Here is a 27,614-nt window from a genome sequence, read left to right on the forward strand (position 1 = left end):
ATGGCTCATCTGCCATGTGTGGGGAACAGCGGGGGCGAAGCATGGGCAGAAGAGGGCTGAGGATGTTAACAAATCAAACGCCCCTTCATTTTTTCAGACAGGCGGAAACCCCTAGAAAACATTCCATCAGACGACAGAGCTTCCATACAGATTACATTACATGTAATTTGTTAGACAATTTTATCCAAAGTGACTTACATACATTCAGTAGGCTACTGTGGACAATCCCCAAAGGAACAATTTGGGGTGAGGCGTCTTGCCCAGGGACACAACGAAATGCTGACTGCAGTGGGACTCGAACTTGCTACCCCCTGATTCCAAGTCCAGCACACTACCCACTGAGCCACAGCCTCCGTCCGATGATTTTTAGTTGGGCGTCTGAATTAGTTGCAAGTGCTGTAGCATTAAGAGGTATCCAAGGTCGGACAGGTCACACACTAATTACAGTTTAAGTGGGATGCATGAAGAAAGAGGAAAATAAACGTCTACCTCACATCTACAGTCAGGATTAAATGGGAAGTGATTGTTTAATTAAAAGAGTTTGGCCAGGGCAGGACTATCCTTTGTACCCAATCGGCGATGCAAATCCATAGATTTAAAGAGATTTTCTGGAAATTAGTACAAACCCCTGACATGTTATTTATGGTTTGAAAGTGCTGACAATTGAAAGTTTGCAAAAGCCGGTTTCTTTTCAACTAATAGAAAACTGCCTTACCACAATTGAAAAATCCTGCCAACATGCTGCATTCAAACACTTTCGCACAATTCCGGGACTAATCAATATTTTCCAACTTTCCTAATTCGTTTTTACTGCAAACTAATTGCAAATTCTGTCAAAAATATCATCACTTTTCCCCTCATTATTTCCAGATCTACCATTTAATAGGAGTGGGTCTCTCATTTTGGTCTCAACCCTTATCTTTTTTACGAGCGAACATATCTCAGGCACTATTTTATGGTCATCTGGCATCCAGAATTTCATGTAATGATGTAACTTCTGCTACTTATACACCTTGGACTAGATGATACGATATTAAATAAAGTATATTCCCTGTTAGCCCGACAGCTAAAGTGATAAATGTGTGATAAATGTTGTCTGTCGCAGGTTGTCCTACAACATGGGATGATATCCGTTGCTGGAATCGTGCTGAGGTGGGACAGGTGGTCAGCGTCTCATGCGCCAATGTCTCCCAGCTGTTTGCTAATAACCAAGGTAAATAAAATAAAAATTAAATGTAGGATGTTATTATTGTACTTTATATATGTTGTGTACTTTTTAAGGGGATCTTTGTTATATTATCTTATATTATTGTATGCATATGCCTCCTAACTGTTTTCTGTTAGTTTGATGCTTTTGAGGAATTCTAATTGTCATACATTGAAATTGTTTTGTTTTTCAGAATTATTTTTATTATCCTAATATAATACTAATTAGCAATCCTGCCAACAGTCAAGCTGAAGATATTATTTTTCCTTGTACAAGTGCCATCAGCTCTATTTTTCAACAATATTATCTGTTTTAAGGCCATTTTACATGTTGGATTTGTCAAACTGGAGAAAAGAGTGGGATTTAGCTTTTTTAGGATAATGAACTTGTGCTCAGTTAATCAATTTTTCACTTACAGATCAGCAGGGTATATTTATATATCACTTGGGGCCGATGTTATGCTTTCACTGAGTGGTTTATGTAGACTGGATATTTTTTTTCTGGACTTGGCTGCAGACAGCGCTGCTCTCCCCACTGTTTTCACGACCCCCAACCTTTTCAGACCACAGTCTCATCCAGCTGGCTGGACTAAAAACAACAAAAACATATTTTCTCATGTATCATGAGATGGCCGACAGAGAGAAATAGATATAAAAAAACATGTTTCTGGACTATTGGGAGACAAATGAGGGCAGAAAAGTCTGCGAATTGTCGCAAACAGACCCTGTGGAAATGCAGAGGAGTGGAATAAGAGCCAGTAAAAAAGTATTCATTCATTCATCTACTCAAGCGCAAAATAAAAAATAGTGTGACTACCTAACTTAAGACTAGTAAGTTGTTTATAAGTCATCTTAAAACTTAACTTAAAAACAAATTAAAAACTGATTTTAATCCAATTATAGTACACTTACAGTAACCCAATTTACCATTTCAATGGTGCAACAACTAATATTAGGAATATTAAGAATATGAGGAAATGTAAGATTGAACGGAATACGTTTTCTATCAACAAAATTAGATAATGTTGCTCAATCACAGAAATGTTGACAGTGAATGAATAAGTATAACTTGTTGTCTAAAAAACCTATTTAATTAGTTTTACATCAAGATGTTCATTCATGTGCAGGATCTTCAGGCAACAGGACACGATTTTATGTTAGAGGCAGTTTTAATTTTCAATCCAATCAGTATTGACCAATCACATTTGAGTGGGCTTTAGTTGAATGCAGGTAAACCAAAAGGGAACTTTCTAGTTCAAATGAAATCAATGGAACCATCAGCTATCTGTCTGACAACAATTGAGCTTCAATTAGCACATTAGCTTGTAAACCAGCTATCTGATCGCCTTTCAAATCCAGCTCCAGTCTTAAATGTCAGGTTTCTAATCAGACATAAAAACCTATTGCCTGATGCATGGAAAAGTATATCTGCGGGTTACACCCCAGAAACACAGCCCATTGCCCCCCGTGTTTTATCTCCTTAAGACCAATAGCCCATGAGTTCTGAGATGGAAAGATCATGATCTGGTTCATTAACGTATTGTTGTTGCCTAAACCCGGAAATTAGGATGTGAGTCATGGTCTCCATCTTAAATTGTGTACTATCTATTACAGAAGCGATAGTCAAAATAATGTTATGGGGTATATGATTTAATACAATGAAAAATGTCTTAATTTTAAGAAAATGGAGTTTAATATTGATATTCAAGCCTCGATAAGCCACCATCCATTTGGCTCTAGAATATATACATCTTACATATATATATATATATATATATATATATATATATATACATAATTGTCTTTATTCCAGTCCTACCAGTAGTTCCAAGTCAGTGTTGGTGAAAAAAAGTTCATAGAATAGTCAGTAGTAGGCACAGAGCATGTGTAGTATGTGGGATGATGGATGAAGAAATTATGCTGATTCCAACAGCAGAGAGAGTAAAATACACACACAGCAGTGAAAGTTAGACGTATACTCAACATGGTTCAGAACACTTAAGGAGGCAGGGGTTGCCGTTGACGACCTCATAACTCAATGCTAGTGGGTTCTTGGACCCCACTGGATTCCCGCCTCCACAGACACCCTGATAAGTTAAATCACTGTAGCGGTGGAGTTCGATCCAGTCCATCCAACAGGAGGCTGCATGCAGAGAAAAAACTGAATCGTAAAATCAAAGAGTTCACTGTAAGAGCCAAGAGCATGAGGAAGGAATTGGCGCTGCTTGTTAAGCATGGCGGTCGGAGCACTAGCGCCCTCCCGGGAGCCCCAGCCTTTAACCTCCATTCACATCCAGCGTTGGCTGCGGGTCTGCAGGCTCTACACGCTGTGTTATACTGAGGCTAATGCAGCTGGATATCTGTAAACCCACCCACGACTCAAACCCCCACACTCTGCTCGCTCTGTGGTGCTAAAGGAGCCGGACAGGCATTTTCTCTGCAAGAAACTAAAATCTGTAATTTCACTGAGAACTTTTCATCCTCTGTCTTGTAAACACGGATTCACTCAGAAAACTGGATGACCTTGTGTGCGTCATGAAGGCCGTGGAGCTCGGTGAGATGAGTGAGCGCGTCATGCTAACTGCAGGCCATGGTGGGAGAACATGGCTGCAAATATGCCTCATTTAAATGTATCATTTACCGCCTTCACCTGATTAGACTACTTTCAGTGTTACCTAGAGCCCTTAGGAAAGTTAACAATACACTTTTGGTTTAATTATGTTAGAAGGCTAATCACAGAAAACATGTACAGATATATTTTCAATTTAGCATGCTACAAGTTTACCACTGCCGTTAGCATAATAGCTTTCCAAGTTCACCGCAGTTTAGCATGTTTAATCTTTCTGAATCCAATTGATACACTTGTAATGTTGCTATTTACTGTGGCTGACTGTACAATCTTACAATCTAGGTTCAAATACAGATAGGTTGTTTTTTGTCATTGCATATTTTTGTATTACTTTAAAGGACTCACACACAAGCAGCTAACCCCACACATCAGCAGCTTATTTTCTTTTTCAAATACAGTGACTTTGTATCACGTGAAGCTTTGATCAGTCAAGAAATCATAGACATACCATTTTTTGGGGGGCTTAAATCAGGATCACATTTGTCTTCTTCTCATTTATTCCTCTTTTTTGGTTGTGTAATTTGTGCAGTATGTCAAAATAGGAGATCACAAAATACAGAAGCTGTATTTGACTTACAGTAGGATTATATTAATAGTTTTCACAAATGCAATAATTAAGAAGAGCTTCATTTATCCAAGAAGATTGTGAAAGTAATTGACCTTTTTTTAAATTGTCCAACCATTTTCAACAATAAAAAGAGAGGAAAAACATAAAAGTAATGGTCATAGAACTTTTAACACACTAACACTTCATTTGTATTCCCTCCCAAGACCCAAGTATGTGAGAGTCAAAGTGATGACATGTGTTTGTCATCTGTCATCCCCATAGGAGGTGTGTGTCTAACCGCTCACATCATTAACAGGCAGATGGGGTTAACCCTAACCCTCATTGTGCAGCCCGCTGAATCCTAATGAATAGCAGTAGCGTTATTTCACGTCTGAGAAACTACTCTCGTGTTGTGATTGTAGTTCACATGTAAAGGGAAAACAGGAGAATCTACAGTATAAGGGTGAATAGAGAGATTTCTATTATTATTAGTCATCCCTGTGTCAGTAAATCTAATAGACTTCATCAGGAAAGCTCTATATTAATTAATGGCAACAAATGGAAAACAAATCAGCCATCCTACTTTATTTGCATGTTAAATGTGATGCTATTAAACAAACATTGTGTTTGTGTTGTCTCTTTTTGATTGAACATTTAAGGAATACTAAACCCCTCAATGACCATTTGTTTATCAATGACTAAAACTTCTGTTACCTTGAATTTGAGTCAAACAATCAGACTTCTCTGGTCAAATGCTTACCCAACACAGGCATTTTTGCTTAAAACTTACTATTTAACGGTTAAAATATCAGACGTTTTCGAGATTGTGTGCTTATACTGTAGTCTAAGCCTTCACTTACCTGGCTCAGAAATATTAACGAAAGTCTGCAATCCCCGGGTCTAGACTTTCTAATGAAGGAAACGCCTAAGTGGTTTCTCTGTGTCCTGTCACATTTCAGTTCTTCATTGTTTTGTCCCAATCATTTTGATGTTGAAAAAGGAAAGAGCCTTCAAATGTTGGCACGGACAGGATTGTCCACATACTTGAGGTGACTATAATTCAGATAGTGGCTCTCAGCAACATAAATGTTCCACAACAGATCCAGAAACGATGTAAAGTTATCAGAACAATCCATGAATTCCGAAGTGGACAGTTTTTGGGATAATTTCTTTAACCGAAAGTAGTTGCTTTTTTCAAATGTAATTCTTCCATCATCCAAACTAAAATAGATTTTCAATATCCTGTCCAGTGAAGCTGGAACCACCAAGAGTCGTTCATCTTTTTCTCTTTCTGTTTACATTGCCTTGCCAACTGTCTGGAGTCCACCCAGCATTCCCAAGTCGTACTTTCTCCTCAAATTGGAATACTTGTTTTAGTGCTGTCAGTCATTTATTTAGTTTCCCCCTACACTACTTTTTGGGTGACTGATTAGTGCCACTTCTCTCCCTTTTTACTGTTTTGTGTAATCCTCCTAGTTCAGTCAGACAACTCACGTGTTTCTTTAACATGTTTATTAGAAGCAGCATATCATTGAGTTTGGCGACTAGGCTCGGGCATCATCACTCCATAGATATACATAGCACGATGAGTGATGATTAAATAACTAACCCCCGAGCCTACAGGTGGAAGCTGGGGTGGTGGTGGGGCAGGCAAGCAGCAGCGACGTAAAGGTAGCTGCGGCAATAGCAGCAGCAAGCAATGCATGGAGAGAGAACTGGCAGGTTAAATAGAGCGACATATTAAAGAGACTCTGTTTGGTTGGTTGCAGAGTGGCAACGGGCGTTATGTACAGTATGAATGCAGCACAAGTGCTCGAGTTGACTGCCTGAACTAGCTCGCAGGCTTCGCCCCATTTGTGGTTTTGTGTTGACATCCTAGGTTCCTCTGCCTCCCCTGGAGTCTTTTTGTTGGTAGATACCCTTCTGTCCCTCCCACTGAGAAGTGTATGTGTATTTTTAGGTTACATCTACAGGAACTGCAGCGAGGATGGCTGGTCTGATCTCTACCCCTCCTATGAGGACGCCTGCGAGTTCACAGAGTACGAAGAGACAGAACCAGAGGTAGCTATTTGAATTGATTACTACTGTGAAATATTCTACAGGGAAATAAACGGCACCATCTGTCAGTCCATTATCATCCGGTTTTTTGTCTGGTTGGCATTGTGTGAACATGTTAATGATACCAAAACATATTGATATACTTTACAGCATCACTACTGGCGGATATTTGAGGACTAATCTTGTTTTTTCATAAAAAGATTAATATTTTAAAAAGGAATTTTGATTACTAGCCTTCCAATACTCAGCCAATGATTTAGCTTTTAATGGTTAAGTAGTAAGGCCAAAGATGTACTCACGATACAGATATTATTTGAGGCAGTGTTAAAAAGATTATTTTTCTGATGCACCAACATGAACCTTCCTAAACTGTCAAAGCTGGAATAAGGTCCACAAAATGTCCTATTTTTAACATGAAAAACGGTCTCTTGCTGTTGAGGAAATGTTGACTTTCTATGTGAAGCAAAAGAGTAAGAAAGCCATGTTGAACAAACTGTCTGGGAAGAGGTCAGGATGAATAATTAGAGTGCCTGTTCTCACTGCTTTTCCTAAGAAGAATGTTGTAAAATCAATCTATCTTATTACAAGTGAAAATCCTCTGTCAAAGGTGAACAAAAATAGACTTGAAAATGTAATAACTTGTGGTGTAGTTTCTTAAAGTGAAGAATCGAGCAACACACTATGAGTGTGGACGGCATATTTAAAATTAATTCATAATTGATGCGCATGACAACATTTCACCTCGGGCCAGGGACAGCACTGTACCTCACTAACCCACCGCCAGCCATAATGACTACCCTTACAAATCTTTTGTTTTGCATCCCATTGGCAATGAATGTGGCTGTGGCAGATTTACAAGGGCTACAAAGGACTTTACAGGAAGTTAGTAATCTTCACATTCGAGGAATGTATTGAAGGTCCACTAATACTAGTTACAAAGCCAGATTTGTAAGCCTACAATTCTGGATTTTCCTGCCCTAAACCCTAGCCCTAACCAATTTCATACAAGTGTAAGCTACATTTCACTTACTGTAGATCACACTGTTCAACTTAGTTTTCTCATAACATTAATTAGCACTTAGGATAGGTTTGAATAGTGTGAGTGAGCAATTAGCAGTTATTATGTACAATATATGCTAACATTTGTTGTTTTTTTGTTTGTTTTTTCAGACAACATACTTCTCAAACTTCAAACAGGTGTACACCGCTGGCTACGCTACCTCCCTCATCTCTCTTATATCAGCAATTTTTGTCTTCACTGTTTTCAGGTAAGACTGAAATCTGTCTTTTTTTTAAAGCATGACCATGGTTGAGCAGTAAGCTTAAGAATATGTTTATTATTGTAAGCATGATGACAAAGATCAATAACCTTAACAAAGTAAGGTTTAGTTTCTCTAAATGTAACCTAATGATTTTTGTTCCTGAACTTATCCAAACCATTTAAAACATATGCGTACTTAGCATTCATTTGAAACCGTTTTGGATACAGATTGGTACAGATAAAAATGCATGAACATAAGAGCCGCTGTAGACGGCATATTGAAAAGTTATTATTTTTTCCCTGTATTTAGAAGGACGCAGTTGTTTTCCCCTCAAAATATACTTGCTATACTTAAAGGTGGGGTATAAGTTTGAGAAAACGGCTCGCGATACACCTTTTGTTATATTCCATGGAATGCTCTTAACATCCCGATAGCAACGAATATCTTAAGTGCTTTGACAAAAAAATCATTCAAAAATTTTAGGTAATTTTGGAGAAACCAGCTCGAGGGCGCTAGAAATTGAAAATACACAGCCGGAAAAAATCTGCCACTTCCTTACATTGCCCCTCCTCCAACACACACAAACTTGCACATGACCAATGAGGGCACAAGATAAGTTTGTGCACAGATGGAAGGCTGACAGGCAGGTAGGCCATCCAGTTATTTTAGCCGGGCCGGCTAAAATGATTGGTCGTACTTTTTACAGTATTACGGCTTCCACAGATTACATTTTTGTATGGCTTTTTTGTCAAAGCACTTAAGATATTCATTGCTATCGGGATGTTAAGAGCATTCCATGGAATATAACAAAAAGTATATCTCGAGCAGGTTTCTCAAACTTACCTCACCTTTACAGTAACTCAAAACACAATGTCCAAAGCTACCAGGCTTACAAATAATTTCTTACATAGCCTATACCCTATTTGTATATATTGTACATGTGTTTACAAAGATATACCTCCTTTTAAGAAATGAAAAAAACGTTTTTTCTTCGTTCTCAGGAAGTTCCACTGCACCAGGAATTACATCCACATGAACCTCTTCTTCTCCTTCATCCTGAGAGCGAGCGCTGTCTTCATTAAAGATGGCGTTCTTTTTTCAGATGTAAACCTGGACCACTGCTCCATGTCCACTGTGAGTGTGAAACCCCACTGTAGGTCCATTAGTGTGTCTATATTTACCCATGAAGGACTCATCCTTTACAAATGTGAAACCATGGCTTCAATTCGATATAGAAAGAAAACGGCATCACGCAACAAGTAGTTTTGTCCTGTATTCTAAAATCCAGCTTGGAAGGAAACACATAAAGCAGTAAAATGCTCTCAAGTCTCAAAAGTGAAGAGTGAAGATGAGGAGAGCGACTTTTTTGGTTAGGTAACACTTTCGGGAATCCAGGGATTGTGGTACTTTTAGATCAGTTAAAAAAATGACAAGGAAATAAAGTACTAAATATATAAAGAATTATAATTTAAATGAAAGGAAGGAAATCAGAGAGGAAAGAAGTTGAGGACAAAAGTAAAATGGGAAGAAAGGATAAAAAAAGAAATCAATATTTTATCTCAGGTGGGATGTACAGAATTAGGATTGATAGAATGAATCACAAAAACTTGAAACTAAATTCTTTCATGTGAATACAGTCTGTTGGCTTTGTGAGGAGGAAAGATAACCTGCATGTTTTACTGGCACAAATTTCACAAACTCATAAGAGCTTATTATCGTAGAGGGCGAAAACGAATAGGCTTGACATGCTGGGAGTGACTAAGCGGAGCCTGAGAGAGCATTAATGACAAGTGTTTCTCCTACTTTTCTACTGATGAGGACGCATGGAGAGATGATAAGTGCCCCTCTTGTTTGGCTATGAGGGACCAGCGTCAGCACATCACCATCACTGCTTTGGTCAAAAAGAGCCATCAGAGAGACAAGAAGACGAGAAAAAGCTGCTGTGCTCTATCCGAACCAAAAACAAAACTCAGAGGGAAAAGACAGGAAAATAGTGACAGGAAAATTGCTGAAAAATGGATCAGGAGATGGTGTTGTTTAGAACGAGATTTCACCAGCCAAACACTACATTTGATGTGTTCATTATCCTCATGCTTTTTCTCATGTAGTGAACTAAAAAGCATTCATCTGATCTGCTTGTTCAAGTATGTTTTTATAACAGGAATCTAAAAAAGGTAGTATCAACCGAAAGCCAACCTATAAATCTTCTTTACAACCGACAATAAGTTAGCTCCTTTATTGTCCTCTACAGGGATCATCAGTTGGCTAACTTTTTGCATGTAGCATGTAGCTTTAGCCTGAGTCCTTTAGCATTATTATTATTATTATGCATCAAATGCATATTTAACACCTTTCACAGGGTTCTCATTTAAAACGAAGCAGCTAGAGGCAATACTGAAATGTAATAAAACCTTAACCAAATTCTTTCTTTCTTTTCAATAAAAGAGGGAATTAAATATAGATGGTTTATATATATATATCATATTTGTTTTCCCAATGCAGCAGTTTTGTGTAATGTGCATGTGATTTCATGACTATACTGTCAGGTGTCATGATGACTTGAGCTACATTCACAAGATACGTGGTAAAACAGCTAGTTTACAGTTAACGTTTTCATACGTAACCAATCACATAGAAGTTGAAAGAAGCGGCGCAAGCTAGCAAGTGAGGCAATCAGAAACATTACTTAAATAGCTGTGTTTCCCACAAGGCTCTGCACCCAACCTCGCTGTGAGCAAAGAGCAAACCGCTAATCATGTGAATGTGGCCTTAGAGTAATTGACTTACTTATGTTTAAGTTTAAAACCAATATGGCTAGTCAGAGAGAAACATGCAATATTTTTGGCATGACTAGTTTGAATAAACAGTAACCAACGAGGACAAAATGTACAGATTTATTATTTACCTTATAGGTAAGACGAACTGTTTAGACACCTGCTAAGCTTACACATCCTAGACAGATCTCTCAACTCTATACTTGCTTGAACCAATATAAACTAATTCATGAACTCTCTTGCCACCTCAATTTATTTTACAGTGTTTCGTTGTGAATCACAGTCATGTCATGTGTTAAGCATAGCTACCCACTACAAACTCCTGAAAAAACTAAGCTTTAGTCTGCATTTAGAACCAGTTGATGGAAAACATAATTCTCATTTCGTTATGCAACAATTCTAATGCAGTTGTTTTTTGCCCTAACCCTAACCCTCGTCCCACAGGCGTCCTGTAAATCAGCTGTGGCCTTTTTCCAGTTCAGTATCCTTGCCAACTACTTCTGGCTTCTGGTGGAGGGCATGTACCTGCAGACACTGCTTGCTCTCACTTTTGTCTTCCAGAAGAAATACTTCTGGTGGTACATACTCATCGGCTGGGGTGGGCAATCTTTCTCTTTCACCTTTCAGTGTTTGCTTTAATTTTCTACCTTCCCTCCTCTCTCTGGTTCTTGTTAGAGCTCTGTGTTTTCTCTCTCTTAATGATAACACTGTGTCTATATCTCCAAGGTCTCCCAACAACGATCATAATGGCGTGGATCCTCACTCGAAACTTCTACGATAACAAGGGGTGAGCTTCTGCGGGAGAAAATCTGAGAACATTTATAGGAGCAGAAAGGGTTTTCTAATGACTTTTACGCACACCTGTTAAATCAAAAACACTCAGAAGGGTTGAATGCTGACAAATTAGAGTTAATCTTTAGATAGTTCAATTTAGGATTGCTTCTTATATTTCTAACACATTGTTCTAGCTTATGTTAGTGTGGTTTCGTGTTTTGTGTGAAGTGTTGAGATGAACAAAATTGCACCCATGTAACCACCTTGTTTATCTCATTACTGTTGTGTGTCCCAGGTGTTGGGATGACACAGATGTGGCCTTCATCTGGTGGATCATAAAAGCTCCAATAACTGCATCACTACTGGTGAGTGCAGCACAGTAACAATGGGAGCTATTGAGGAATTATAAGAGTCCTCAATCTTGGATAGGGCCTGTATGACTCTTTGGCAATGGCTACTGTAGAAATGTATTTTGTGTTCTCATTAGATTTAACAAAAACACATTAGTTGGTGCATTTCCCACATGCATGGAAGCAGGTAAAAATGGCAGAGTGCCGAGAAAGGCTTGTTATCTTTGTCTGTTAACAGCAAAAACAGTGGACTTCGTTTTTCCCCAATTTGAAATGGGGTTGATTTTAGGGTTATAGGTAATGACTGACAATAGACCATGAAAGATACATGTGCGACACCTCTTTGCTAATGGTTAAGGCTACGACTTCGCCAAAGTTTCCTAAAAGAACAACTCAACGCGATACAAGGTTGAAATTTGAAGTTGTTCAATTTCAACTGAACAAGAGGCAAATATTAGCCAATGATAATTTTGCGCATGTGTAGCCATGCCCTCAGTGGGGGCCGAGTGGTTTTATTCTGCCATCAACAAAATAAAATAAAGAGTGGAACTTTTTCCCCTTTTTCATTCAATTTTCCAAAGGTATGACTGCGGGCCAGCCAATAACAATTGCTACAGTTGTAGCATATACTGTGTTGGCTTTGTGTTTTTCTTTAGGTCTTTCTTTGTTTCATGTAGGTAAACTTCATCATCTTCATTAACGTGATCAGGATTCTGGTCCAGAAGCTGACATCTCCCGGTGTCGGTGGCAATGACACCAGTCACTTCAAGTGAGAAGAGATTACATTCACCTTCACTTTAAGATATGCACAAACACATTCAGGAACTTTATGTAACTTTATGTATTTTTCATGGGTATTCTTTTATTTACAACGTGCGCAGGAGGCTTGCCAAATCCACTCTGCTCCTCATCCCTCTGTTTGGGATGCACTACATGGTGTTTGCCTTCCTGCCAGAGAACACAGGAGCAGAGGCACGGATCTTCATAGAGCTCGGCCTCGGATCCTTTCAGGTACAACACACAACACTGGTACAAACTTAAGTATGAACACTAACATATAGGAGATTGAAGTTTGCTCCGGATGTGCGTTTTTAGTATTTAATACTGTTCCTATAATACTTTTCTGCTCTGAAGGGATTCGTTGTTGCCCTGCTCTACTGTTTCCTGAATGGCGAGGTAAGTCAATACTATACTTTATATGTAGGCTTATAATTAAATAATTCATATGATCTCATTGGAATTGGTTATGGAGGGCAACATCCTTAATTATTACTATTGCAAACATACCTGAAGTTTAGTTAACATTTGTTAACAAGTAAAGGACCATACAATTGGTTTTGCATGTCAACCAAGAAGTTGTTCATATTTTAAATATATATATATTATTCATAGTATATTTATGAAGTTTCGTAATAAATGTTTCAGATCTGGACATGTTTCATAGTATTGGTCTCATTCAGTAATATGTGAATTTGAAGACATTGAGACAGCGTGTCCAGGGTGTAGGCATTAAAGGCACCGAAGTGTTTCTATGGGAATGACGATGATATTAAAATCTTTGGCCGCAATAACAGAGTTGTATCCCCTGATGACTGAAGCAAATTCGAGAAAGATATAAATGGTTTGTCATTAATAAAAATGAGTTAGAAAAGAAACACATGAAGAAATAAGGAAAAGGAAACAAGTTGAAGAACAGGAAAGACATATTTAATCATTTCCAAAATTCACAAAGGTTATTATCCAACCAAAATATTTGTAAGTGTCTAGCCTTTAAAAACAAAGGATTGGCGTGGAGTTTATTCTCACTGTTGCTGCACTCATCCATTTTGAGGTGATATCATCATAAAATATGACATCAAACATGAAAAACATCATTTTAAAATCTCAATAGTGGCCATAAAACATATGAAAAAATACCATTCTTGATGAGAAGGAAAGTGCATCGATTTCACAGGTATCACATGCATTTGCCAAATGCATTTGTAAGTAAACAGTTTTCTAAACATGCTCAAAGAGGTACGTTTATATAAGGACTGTTGGCTGTCTGTTTGCATGATGTGAAGGAGTCTTAATGTGTTTGCAGAGTAGTTATGTAGTATGGTATGGTATATGTGGTAACGTTTGGCTCATAATATGTATAAAAAAGTTGGATTTATTGTTATAATTTATTATTCTTGTTTGGGATTCTCACCGCTTTTATTTTCAGATGAAGCACAAACATATTAAAGCAGCTCCAAGCAGATGCTTTTGTAAAAACTGGTGTGACTTTGGTCAGGGCCTCCACAATCACACAGGTATTTTCACTCCCTGGTTGATTAGGGTTCTAACTACAGGTTAAAAGACATGCGGTCTAATCAGGCAAAACAAGTGAAAACACCTGTGAGGACATGCAGAACAATAGTTTATTTTCTGAGAAATAACAAAAATATACTTAATTTTTCCAAATCAGGCTAAAATTCTATGGTATGTTTTTGAAAAGAATCCGAAAGTGTCTATATTTAATGGGCTGCAAATCTAGTAAAATTTATTTTTAGTCCATGAAGAAGAAAAAAGCCTGTTACAGACCAAGATGTACCTTTTTAGAGAAGAACACAATGTGATCTGGTCTCTTAAGCATTCCATCGGTTTTTATTTATGTATGTTTTTTGTAGGTGCAGGCAGAGCTTAAGAAGAGGTTTTGGAAGTGGCAGACTCAGAAGTACCTGCGCTACAGTAAACGGCGTCGTACGTTGTTCACTGAAAGCAGCACGATCACACAGATCTCCGTCCTGGACAAATCCAGCCCCAAAGATCAGCCGGCCTCAGAGACACACACCCTCACGCCCAACAACGTGTCCAGCGTCTGAGGCACAGTCGCTGCTGTTCATGTAAACTGCTCGGCATCTGGCTGACTTCCAGTGACCAAACCACAGAGCCTAAGAATGTTCAAGGTACCTCGTAACTCCATACGGGACGGATGCGTTGCAGAATCTTACATGGGCTGCCTCATATACAACCAAACTTGTTGACTTATGCCTAACTTTTTCGATTCCCATTATCCCACACTCCTTTCCCCCATAATATGAATTAATTTCAAACTAAAAGGCTTCATATGGGCAAGACACAGAGGTCAAATATTTTTATTGATTTGGTATCATAGGAAAGATTTAGCTTTGGGGTCATCCTACACATCTTACTCACAACCACGAAATTGTTACTCTGTATTTACAAAAGTAACAGATATGGCTTCAAAACGTTGTCATTGTTTAAACATAAATCAATAGAAAATCATCTTTATAAGTAACAATTTACATAATTTGTTCTGTCACAGTAGGTTTTTGATAAATTGTTTTGTTTGTGTTGTTTTGGTTCATATTTCTGTTTGTGAGGACAGCCACAAATGTGTTGCAGTTGTGAGGTTTGCTAAGTAAGTTCAAACTTAAGTGGGTCGGGTGAATTATCTACAAGGGTTACAATATGGCAGTTTTCACTTGGGTTGAAGCTGTTAAAAAGCAGAATGGTTTAATTATCAAACACTCAACACAGTCTAAAATATCTGATGTTTATCTACCAAGTTGTTCATTTCGCACATGTCACAAGCGCTGAAGGGCATGCTGTCTACAAGAAATTCTCACCAACACATTTATTGAGTTTCAGTGTCAAGATAATTATTGTTCTTATTCATTCAGTGCCATTATAGTCTCTTGAATGTTGGGCAAGTAGGGCAATTGATCTGTTTAATAGAATATGCCCGTGTTACCATGAAGTGGCATGCAACATGTTGCACAGTGCACTAGTGCACATCTGGAGCACTTGACTGTAAAAGCTATTTATTTGTATGATTAATATTTCTCCGCTTTGTGTGAATGTAAATAGACTGGAACTAAGTTTATAGCAACGGAATAGTCCATCTAACATATTTATAAATCAAATAGAATGACCTTGTTACTGTAAAAAAAAAAAGAAAAAAAAAATGGGGTTGAAATGAATAAGTTGGTGTTTATATGTTATATATTTTTCTGAATTATACATGTTTGTTATTATACTATTCTTATATGTAATATTGCAAAATGTGAATAAGATTATAATGTATATTTCCGTATTAGTCAGTGTAAGTGATGCCCAGTTGCTGATCGCTGTGCTAAAGCTAATGCTAATCCAGAACCTGAGGAATAACTTCAAGTTGATGAACTGCAGTTGTTGTGTATCTATGCCTTGAATTCATATATAGTGTTTCTAATTTGGCAAATAGTTAGCAAGTCAGCACACTCATTACTTATATTTACAGGAAATATTTCATTACTCTGCTTCTGACCGCTACAGTGCCTTGATCATAGTAACTCAGTGTTTCAGTAGGTTTGCATTTAAAATCTGTGTATCAACATCATATATTTAAGATTGTGATGCTTAACTATGTCTTTACTGTGCAGCACAACAGGTGTGCTTCTGTGGCAAAATATATGATGAGAACTGTGTTTGAATTACAAAAACAAAGCTTTCATCGAATGTTAAATTGTGCAGTGGGGAAGTGAAGGGAGATATTAACTGAGAATGTTCAATGTGATGTTTTGCATAGAAAGCTTCTCATGATGTGTCTGGACTTTGCTTTTTAGATTACATTCCTTTACAGTGTTATTTCTCCTTCTCAGTTGAGAAAGTGATGTTTCTTTTACAGGTTCCGGGTTTACTACGAGAATGCAAGTTTCTCATGTGGTGTCTTCTTTTTTGGGTTGGGGGTGAACATTACAGGACCAGGCTGTTGATCATATATCATTTTGTAACTGTTAATGTCCCATGAAAAGCCAAAAATTGTGAATGTCTCGGTCCATCTCTTAATACTTTCTATCATCCCCGCCCTGTTTGTGGAACCCAGCCTTATCCCAATGATTCCTAGAATTTAATCTTAAAAATAACATCTAATTTCTAAAAAACATGTTCGTTTTTGTCAACTGATCCAAACACATTAATACCCAATCATAATCATTACCATTTACACACATTGTAGTTTATTTGACACTTATTCCCAATACACTGTTCTGCTGCCATATATAAACTGGAAATCACCAAATGTGGATTCTTCCGCCCCTGAAAATAGTCCCAAACCCAAACGATGCACTGCTTCCTCCTGTTTGAGAGACAGTAGCTAACTCAATCGACTGGCTGCTTATGGGAACTACTGAGTCTTTTTCAGAATGTATATTTTGAATTTATTTTAAAGATTTAAAAAGGGAAGAGGAAATGAAAAGTACTGAGGCGGACTAACACATGTTGATGTTAGTAGTTTCACAGGCTTTCCTCACATAAAAAACCTATTATAACACCAGCCTTATCCTTCAAACCAAAACACTTGAGTATTTACAACACAAAACAACATTAAGCCAACAAGTTAAAAACATTTATTGTCGATACTTCCATAATGTACAAAAAAAACTCTTCTCTTGTGCACACCAAAACAACATTAAATGGTGCACTGTGCAATGAAATAGATCAAATGAAAAGAGAGCTCGTGAGCAAACGTTAGCAGGCTCGCAGCGGAGTGCTTTAGGTTACTTTTACATTCAGCCATTAGTACACAAAGTTCTGAGCCCCATTTTTATTTTTATTTCTAACAGGCTACCGTCACAAATAAGCATTTCAATAAAGATAACCACTTTTAAAAAGCTGAAAAGGAAAAACATTTGAAAACAGGTCATGCTATAAAGTAAAAATCAGAGAGTGCAGACGTTTTTTATGGCAATTCACTTTTCCTCATGTCTGCAAAGATTACAATCAAAGGAAAAGTATTCCATGGGCCCAATTTGATAATTATTCACAGTTGAAACACAATATGTATGTTCGAGCTCATTAATTGCCTCATCCATTTAAAAACAAGCAAGCAGCTCTGATTCCCTTAATGGCCTGAAAGCGTGTTCCTCTCTTTGTTATTACATCTGCCGGTCAAAAAGAGATCAAAACGATTTTACGCGCATGCAGCAGCCTTTTAGAGAGTACAGAGGCATTACAGGAGGCTTTATACAGTAGTTTAAGCAAACACCATCACCATTACCAAAAAACAATGAAATATAGGAAAACGATCACAGCGCAACGTTTTTAAATGACAGTTATTAACTTTGAACCACAGAAAACGGCATTTACAAGGAACAACGTCAGCAGCTTGTTTCTGTCTCGCACATTTAAACTGCAGTTTATTTAGTCACAAAGGTTGGCTACAGACCTTTTTTCAAACACTTCAACTAACTACTTCATAGTTCAAAAACAACAAGTTCAAATGAATATTTACTCTTTTAATAATAGCAACATCTTTGTCTGACATCAACATAGTACTGGCAATATAAGGCTCCAACTCCCATATTAACACTAAAGGAAATCATTTAGAAATATGTCAAAAGCAGTGGGTGCATGTGCCGAATTAGAGTGGGTCGTGATTGTCACGCCCTTCACTTGTTATGGTATGTCACTCTGAATACACACAGCAGACCAATACAGTTTCAGGTCACACTTCTTTTTCATGGTCTGGACTCCCAAGAAGGAATGCATTTTGGCAATTTGCAGGTCAAGAGATGAGTTGACATTCTGAGTAAAACTGAAGAAAAATTCAATTGGGAAGGGAAAGAAAGGGTGTTAAGATTTACTGCTATGATAAATGAGATGTTTACTAACAAAAATAATATCATTTGAGTAACATAGGATAATATTCTGTCAATACTAGAGCGCCTCCTAAATAATGTATGTTTCTTTTTTCACAGATATGGGTTTAGAGACGCTTAGCCATCTCCCTACATCCATGTTTCAAGTGTTGGCCATAAGCCAAGAAAGAGACAAAACAAATGTTTTACATTTAAGATAACTGTCAAATGGAAAATGGGGGTAACTGGACTCATAACCTTAAACCCAGGTTGATCCCAGAGAAACTAAATGCTTGAATCAATTTGTTCTTTTTTTCTATGTATAAAAAAGTATTATTATTTAACAACATTGTGTCACCTTTAGGACTCTGTACTTGACATGTCTTTATCTGCAAATTACCAAAACAATGTTTTTGTGTGACTTTAAAGATTATCAGTCATAAATAATGTGGAGTCAAAGATGAAACAGTAAGTAAATGTAAATCAAAGATTTCAGCTCCAGTTTGTCTTTTACAATACAATTGCAGCTACTGTAGACCAAATTATTTCTGTCTTTTCAAATATGGACTCGTATTTAGGGAACATTTTGAAGAAAGCCCCTTAAACAATACTAGGATTTCATAAAGAAAAGAGCTTCAGGTGTGTGACTGTTTAATTTTCCCTTTACCGCTAAGAAGTAAAAATGAAGGATGTGTAGGGGAACTAAACATATTTCTTAGTGTGTTCATGTAATATACTGTACAGTCACTGACGTAGTTATTAGTCTGTAGCATTACTTTATTTAAAACACCAATCGGTCATATGTTCTGCTCATCTTTAGCAAAGACAACTTTAAGTACTTCGAAGGCCTCCAGGTTTAAAATACTGATTTAGTCTTAAGCATCATAAAAGCACTTTGTTCAACCACGTTCTATTCTTTGCAGATTCGTTTTGAAATGAAAAACGACAAATCAAAATACTTGTTTTGTGCTTAAAGGCACTTTTGGAGACAAAAAGTAGAGTGGAACGTAGGGATTTTGAGGATAGTCGAGTCAGACCAAAAGAAACATCAGCAGTGACATTGAATGCAAAGCTAACACAGCCTTCGCAAACAGATACGGCCGTGCAAAAAGTCAAGTAATTGGTCTTTGGAGTTACAGTATTACCCCCGATTTAAAAGCCCCCCACAAAGAGTAACGACTATGTGCTTGTCTTCAAGCGTAAAGAGAGCAAATGCCACAAGAGTTGCAAACTGCTGAAAGACATAGAGATACTGGTACGAGGGATTTGTCTGAAGAAGCCCTCATTAATCAGAATGAAAACTGATTATTCATATGGTCATTTTTTTCAGAAACAAATCTGGAAATATTCTCCAAAAAGCAGTGAAGTGCTTTCTGATGGTCAAGTACAATGTTGAAATGTCCTGTAGGAGCCCTATTGAAGAGGCTTGGCTTTACACAGTGACAAGAGAATCTGTATAACAGCGCATAGCCTCCACAACAGCCCGAAATACGTTTCTTGAAGAAAAATAAACTTTAACACCACTGAATTATCACCAAGAAAGTAACACTAACCAAATGGACAATAAATGCATGTTCATGCAAGCAGTTGAACTCATGATGCTTTCTTCCATGAGTATCATTGACATTTTCTGTACTAACGGCTGTTTAAAACTACAGACGCACTCCAAAAGTATTCCTCTCAGAGGTCAAGTTTCCAGTGCTGAGATTTAAAAGAGAAGTTTGTGGTCGTCATCGGTAAACCTCAGCACTGTGAAGACATCTGAAGAATAGTTATCATCATTTAACCCTGGTATGTTTTTTTGTCTCTTTTTGGCAATTCACATGAATGGAAAAAAGATGTCCTTCTCATAAATACTGCTTTTCTCCAACTTGTTAGATCCAGGTGAAATTTCACCTTCGACATTCCTCAGCCTGTTTGTCTTCATCTCTTTGTTTTACATCAGTCACAGTTTACACAGGAAACAAAGGCTTGGTACAGTAGTGGGGAATAGTCTGAATGTGTTCAATAAGTGTAGGTATGACCTGGGGTCCATAATGTTTGAGCTCAATAAATAACATTGATTTGATGTTGAGAAGTTCAAATTTCTAACACTGACTTAAGCTTGAACCTTCATTCTTAAATTTCCGTCAACATATTTATAAAAAACTTCCCAGTTAAGGTATCTACTGTACATCAGGGCAGCTCAGAATATTAGCAGCAGAGGCCGGGATATCAAGAATTTGAGGGGGAAACTCTAGAAAACTCTGTGTAATACACAGGAAAACTGCATCTTTTAGACAGAATGCCATCATTTTATAAATCAGATTTTCACATAAAAAGGCTAAATGCCAAGCTTTAGCTAAAATAACTCTGATGTCATCACACTGCCATCGCTAAGGGTTATCCTTTTCAGTACTCAACGGGATAAACTTAATGTGTAAAATCAGCAGAGTTTCCCTTTACGGTGTTCACATGAATAATGGAACCATTTCAAATGGCATGGCAGCTGGCAAGTCTGCATCTAAAGAGCAATACAGTGTATAGATACAGTCTAAAAACACATTTTAAAGAAAGGGTGAACTTGAGAATTGTTTTTAAAAACGTTCTCAGACTGACTGGAATGATCACTGTGAGGGAGCTGCAGAAATAAACCACCCCCCCAACACGTGCGATACAGCAGCAAATACTGTAGCACCGGACAACAGTAATACAATATATACAGAGAGATCAACCGCCCAAAGGACATTAGATATTCACTAGAATTCGTAATCATGCCCTTTGAAGTGGACTAAGTTTTTCACTCCTGAACCCGGAGTTCGGGACTTAAAGAGATTATTTGGCACCAGACGTTCAGGTTGGGTCATAATTGGGGTCAAAGCAGGTCAGACAAGAGGCTGTTCTGGGTCGCTGGAGTTGAGCTGTGTTTCTATCATGTTGTCGTCCGGGTACGGATTGGGGTACGGGTTGAGGAACGGGTTGGTGAGACTGGTCATGGGGAGGAGGATGGGTGCATCGGGTTTGGCGGCGCTGCAGGGCGTTGCATCCCCCCCGGTGGGACTCAGGTCGCCGGGGTCTCGGCCAGCAAGCTGGACATGCGGATCTGCGAGCTGCTCTTGCTGAGGATGGACAGCTGCGTGCCCCCGTTCACCCCACTGCTCGCCAGCGAAGGATGCCGGTGCTTCAGGTCCACAGCAAAGTACCTGTTCACCGTCCAGCTGCGCCATTTCCTCTTGATCTCCGATTGCACCTTGAGGGATATACTTCACAAGGTCATTATTAATGGACCTCGCTTGAAAGAGGCCAGCTCACTGTCCCTCACAGCTCTGTCTGTGCTATATCTCATTGTTTTAGCTTCCTAGGGATTCTTTCTGACAAATACTTTTCCCTAAAATGAAAAAGATTGTATGCCCACACACCCAACATTTTTTTAAAGTTGCTAGAAAAACCTCAGCTTAGTCCGAAATACAATATGGCCATATATGACAGTCCATGTCATATAAATGAAGGATATTAGATCAAATTCGGCATTTTCTTTTAATTACCACTCCATTTCCAATATATATTTTGGTTTGAAAAGAAATCCTGTAAACTATAAGCCTTATCTATACCAAGAATTTACATATAATCCTGTAAAACTAAACAGGTATGTTGTGAATCAGTTGTGTTTTCATGTGTGAATTCAGAGAACTGGTGTAAAGGCGTCAGTGATGATGTTTACCTCTCCGTTCAGGAAGCAGTAGAGGACTGCCACGACAAAGCCCTGGGGATACAGAAGGTCCAAGAATTAGACAACAAAGAACACTTACATGTCAACTTTAAAAGGAGAAACAATAGCAGTGAGTGATAAAATACACTACTGTGAAAAAAACAGCAGGATTCATTTTCATAATGGTATTTTCACATACAATAACTCATTTTCATATAAAAGCTGAAGACTTAATTTGAAACTTGAAATCAACTTTATAGATTCCAAGCAGTCAGGTCATACTTGAGTCTTAATAAATGGACAGATGTGTTAAAATTCCCTAAGTATCCTTCAATGGCTGATACAAAGCTACAGAATTTGTAAATAGTCATTCTCAGGCCATGATGGAGGATCAGTCACCTGGAAGGATCCGAGTCCAAGCTCAAACACCAGACGCTCCCTCTTGCTCACGTTCTCGGGGGAAAAGGCAAACACAGTGTAGTGGATCCCAAACAGAGGAATCAGGAGCAGAGTGGAGCGGGCCAACCTCCTGCAAAATAACACACAGAATAATTATGAAACTGGAATACAGTGTGTCCTCATTTTCATAATAGGTCTGTCGTAATAGACCTCAACTACACTTTTAATCTTAATCATTCAGTCATAGAAGTAGAAGTATTTGTCAAATGCTGGCCCTGGTATTTTGCAGGAATGATTACAGCGGCTACAGTGGGTGTAGATGCATAAGGGACTGTACAGGCAGAACATTTCAATAAAAAGACAACATAAAACAACTTACAGGTAAATACTGGATTCATTTCCACCGATATCTGGGGACTGCAACTTCTGGACGAGGATGACGATGATACCGATGAAGAGCACAAAGTTGACCTACAGACAAGATGTAACGCAAACAAGTCAATATGTATTTACAAATAAAAATATTGTTTTAATTGTTTAACAGAATATAAAGTTTTGTTTATATTGTTTATATTTGATATAATATTTTAAATGTTTAATTCTCTTTTCCACTTTTTTAAGTATTTTAAGTATTGTATTTTAATGTCTGAACACACGTCTGCTTCTGTGACGAAATCATTTCCAAAATTGGGATCAATAAAGTATCTATATCTATCATCTATCTATCTTGTTTATGTTGTGTTTGTTATGTCACTGCATATACAGGTAATAACAACGTACCATAATTGAAGCGAGTACAGGTCCCTTGATCACCCACCAGATGGCAGCGTTGTTATTCATGTCCCAACATCTGAAGGAGCAGGAGGACACAACCTCACATTCAAAGCATTATCAGACACACTTGAACATACAGGTACTAAACACTGTTGTTCTAAACCTACCCGTTATCATCAAAGTGAAACTTCAGCACGGCCCAGATGGTCACACACACAGTGGGGGTTCCTAAATTGACAAGAAAACAAGGATACAAAAATGAGTAATGATTCATGAGATGGGATAAGAATGCCAGTTTGCGTGTTGTGGTTTGTCGCTCACCCCAACCAATGATGATGTACCAGTAGAAGTATCTCTTCTCAGGGAAAAAGGTCTCCACTAGTAAAGTGAAGAGGTACAGACCCTCGATGAAGAGCCAGAAGTAGTTAGAGAGGACACAGTAATGGAAGAATATCATCACTGCTCGACACTCAAGCTTGAAGGAGAAAAAAAGACACCATGGGAAAATGTCAGAAAGACAGAGTTAAGGCGAGACACTACAGGACACTAATCTATAACATGTATTTTTTAGGACGTGACAGAAACATCAGAAATATATATTTAGTTGGTTTTGTTGCAACACTTCTGTAGACCGTTCAGGGAAAGGAAATTGTCTTAATGTATAATATCCACTGATGAAATGTAATAGTGATATCTGTTGCTGAAAATTGTTAGCAGATACTTCTTTTTGGTCTTCTCGAGAAAAACCTTGTTATAGATAAATCATTTATAAAGATACAAATCATCCGTCAGCCTGTTAACATGTAAAACAAAGAGCATTGTAGGAACGTGTGCAGGCCTGTTGGTGTTACTCACAGTGTGTATGAAGCAATGCTCACTGTCTGCTTCGGCATACAGCACGCTGTCTTTGATGAAGACTGAAATCGCTCTCAAGATGAAAGACACAAATAGGTTCATGTGGATGAAGTTCCTCGTACAGTGCAGCTTCCTGATTAAAGCCAACAGACAGGAACACACTGATTACATTTTTAATAAAAACAATAGCTGCATGCAGTGGAACAATACGTTGAGGTTTGTTTTGTTGTCATTCAGTGATCAACATGCAGAAATAGTTCACACAGTTCTAAATAGCTTTAGAGAAAGCAGCTGTGGTCTTATCCTTACTGCCACATTTTCCACTTGGGAAGAAGCCCCCGCATTCACTACGATGACGCCAGGGGGATTGTATTTGCGTTATATCTTGATACACATGGTTTTCACATAGTTAATGTAAACATGCATTAGTTACTGTGGTCTATGTCTGGGAATAGCCCAAAAGAAATATCATAGATTTTATTGCTCCATTTGAAAATGTTTGTCTCAATATTTTACCTCTGTAAAGCGTCTTTGCGCACCTGATAAAGCGCTCGATAATTTGTATTATTATCTCTTTTTTTTTAAAGTGTTCACGTGACATTACATTGCCAGTAAAAATAACTCTGCTTTTTTTTTCTGGTTTCACACGGGAATCGGACGCCTGGGTGAAAGTCCTGTGTTTGTTTGTCATCAGCACTGTAGGAGCCACAACATCAGCTGCATCAATAGTAGTAGTAGTTGTGGTAGTACATGAAGTGATAACAGCAAAAGCAGTGACAGTACTAACACTTATTGAGGTAGAAGTACATACCAAGAAATTAACAACTTTTCTTTTGAAAAACAATAATAATGTTCACCATGAAAGGGATTACCTCATCCTAAAATAATGTCAATGTGTTTTAAGATATTTGATGTAAATAAGTAAGATGCCTGAAATATCCTTCAGTTATTTTCTCCCTCTATGTTTTGATAAACCTTGTTTTTCCCCAACACGCCCCATCAAGCTGCAGTACCACCCCTGACCACTAGACGGCTCACCTGAACCTGCACAAGATGACCATGGCCATGACGAGGGACACCAAAGAGGTGCTGTAGCCCACAGTGTACAGAGCCTTCACTGACACAAAGTACATGTCCTAAAATGGAATCACAAGAACAACAAAAAGTTAATAAACTGATTTTTCAATAATATACAATGTCTCATTCAACCTATTACTCTGAGAGTGATACCTACCGGATGGCTACTGTTCCCTTCTTCAGACATGCAGGCATCAACGTAATGAGGGAAGGTCTCGTCCCATCCGAACTCAGTGCAGTTCCGACTCACCATGCCTGGCTCTGTGGACGCAGGACAATTCATTTAAAACACATACTGTACTAATATTTTTAGTGAAATCAGGAAGATACAGTAGTACCCTCTTAAATGATTTCCTTCATTTAGTTGGTTTTCCCCTTAAATTGAAATGTGTGTAATGTAACACAGAGAATAGATTTTCCAACCACAAGCACACACTGTACTTGTGAGGACAAAGAATGACATAACATATTCCCTACCCCCTAACGATGACATCGGCCAAAACCGTATTCTTATCTTAACACTATGTGGGGACCAATGAAACGTTCACATTTTCAAATGTGTGTGTGTGTGCACGCGCGTGTGTGTGTGTGTGTGTGTGTGTGTGTGTGTGTGTGTGTGTGTGTGTGTGTGTGTGTGTGTGTGTTTGTGTATGTTTGTGTGTGTTTGTGTATGTGTGTGTTCTTTGGTCCCCACTTTGTATTAAAGTTAGAAATACATTTTTTGATTTGCATAGTTAGGGTAATGTATAATGTCAATGTGTGTTTGTGGGCAAGATTTTTACAAAAATCTGCAATTCAATTGAAGTACATGAACTTTTACAATGTGAGCACTCCAACAAGACATTTGAAGAGGAGCCTCAACATGTCAACAGCATTAGTTGCTGATGGTAAATGGGAAGCAACTCACCATAGTCTTCTTCGCTGATGAACTGAGAGAAGAGTTCGGGACAGTCGACTTCCACCACCTCCCCGATCTTTGCAGGGTGCCAACACGTCAGGTTGTCCCACATCCACGGACAGCCTGAGGAAACAACAGGTGAACAAACACAGTTCACAACAAGAGCCATATGTTACTTAATTTGGGTGAAAAAAGGCCACATATTCTTATTTAGCTGAGGGTCTTTTACTCATATATAATTTTACAACAGCATCAAAAAAGAGCGAAAGTCTTCAACAGGAAGAAGATGGTTCAGCAGAGACTTTATGAATAATATGTATGATAATTTGTTATAACAATATTTTTTGAGGGACACAGGTCTAGATGGAACATAAACATAGATGAGATTTTGGGGAGAGTAATTGGTATTCACATTAAATGTGCATACATCCATGCAGAAGATAAAAGAAGACGGTCTGATTTCCAAATTCAGTTTGTGACTTCATTAGCCGGTTCTGCTTTGGGAAATGTTGGTTTCATATTTGTTTTTTCATTATCTTAGAGCCAAGCGGGAGCTTTGTGGCAGGGTTAACAGGAGAAGCTAGTGTTTTAGTCAAGACCACAAACCACCTTAACCAAGACCAAGACAAGACCAAGAGTTTAAGAGGTCGAGACCAATTCAAGACCAAGACCAAGGCAGGGCGAGACCGAATCAAGACCAGAACAAGCATACGCTCTAGACAAGCTATTACATTGAATTGGCACCATAAAGTAAAACACAAAAACCAAGCAGGCTCAGGTGATCCAAGTTGTGGGACTTGGTATCCCCTGGATGATGTAACTGAGTTATAGCTGTCCAGTTTTCAACCAAAAGGTCAGTACAATGACTTCCTTAAGTCCAATATTTATCATGCCATATTAAAATAAACAAAAGGAAGGAAAATGTATGGCCTTCTGAACAGCTTTTATACTTGGTTTCTGTTTCTCTGACGCCTTGGTGATGTACACGATCTGCAAATGCTATCCTAGCAGTAGAGACCTCATTTGACCCCTTGAAACTTGTCACCAAACAAAAAGAATGAAGAAATGGCACAAAGCTAGTCTGAATTTCCTTTCATCCATCACAGAATCACTCAGAGAGACGCCTGTCACTCACTGTCTCAGTGATCAACTTTCATTTTAAGCATCTTCATCAAGAGATGCTGGCAATTAAAGCCTTAGGCCTTCCCCCACTTCAGAGTGAAACCAAAGAGTTGATTTGCTTTGCCGAATGTCTCTGTTGCCACTGCTTTAGTTTGAATTGCTTTGAATCAAACAAAGAAACTCAAAGGCAAACTGTGAAGTATTTCTAATGATCTCCATTTGCTGACAAGCAGGTTAAAGTCAGAGTACCGCAATTTGTAGAATTATCTTTTTCTCATTAGTATGCTGACCCAGAAGATATTATTGTTAATAATCTCTATGTTTATTCTGTTATAATTAGCCCGAATTGGAAACTGTTACACATGGTGGTTATGATGAGGGAGAGGGATTAAAGGCTACACTCACACACTCACAATCACCTACCGTAGTCCGGGTCGTTCCCAGGATCGTCCGAGGCCATCATTTCCATGCATTTCTCCTGCTCCATCTTGATCACACAGTTTGAGTGGACCTGTTGGCTGTATTCCTGGAAAACAACATCATCAACACACACACACACACACACACACACACACACACACACACACACACACACA

The 27,614-nt window shown here is 38.3% G+C and overlaps 2 protein-coding genes across 2 annotated transcripts; one reads left to right on the forward strand and one right to left on the reverse strand.

Moving 5' to 3' along the window:
• Window positions 1–20,273, forward strand: LOC104943852 (pituitary adenylate cyclase-activating polypeptide type I receptor-like). Its single transcript, XM_010769317.1, has 12 exons — window positions 1–16; window positions 1,106–1,213; window positions 6,343–6,443; window positions 7,611–7,708; window positions 8,704–8,836; window positions 10,921–11,074; window positions 11,203–11,263; window positions 11,546–11,615; window positions 12,278–12,369; window positions 12,482–12,611; window positions 12,735–12,776; window positions 14,252–20,273. The coding sequence occupies exons 1-12, from the start codon at window positions 1–3 to the stop codon at window positions 14,444–14,446; spliced, it is 1,200 nt and encodes a 399-aa protein (XP_010767619.1). The 3' UTR covers window positions 14,447–20,273.
• LOC104943851 (pituitary adenylate cyclase-activating polypeptide type I receptor-like) lies at window positions 17,504–27,614 on the reverse strand. The gene is made up of 12 exons (XM_010769316.1): window positions 27,442–27,614; window positions 25,906–26,019; window positions 25,156–25,259; window positions 24,960–25,057; window positions 23,922–24,054; window positions 23,388–23,541; window positions 23,234–23,294; window positions 23,073–23,142; window positions 22,672–22,763; window positions 22,293–22,422; window positions 21,906–21,947; window positions 17,504–21,447 (listed from the first exon to the last, which is right to left on the reverse strand). The coding sequence occupies exons 1-12, from the start codon at window positions 27,503–27,505 to the stop codon at window positions 21,070–21,072; spliced, it is 1,440 nt and encodes a 479-aa protein (XP_010767618.1). The 5' UTR covers window positions 27,506–27,614; the 3' UTR covers window positions 17,504–21,069.

This window comes from Notothenia coriiceps, unplaced genomic scaffold, assembly GCF_000735185.1.
Source record: "Notothenia coriiceps isolate Sejong01 unplaced genomic scaffold, NC01 NC01_scaffold00006940, whole genome shotgun sequence".
Taxonomy (NCBI): Eukaryota; Metazoa; Chordata; class Actinopteri; order Perciformes; family Nototheniidae; genus Notothenia; species Notothenia coriiceps.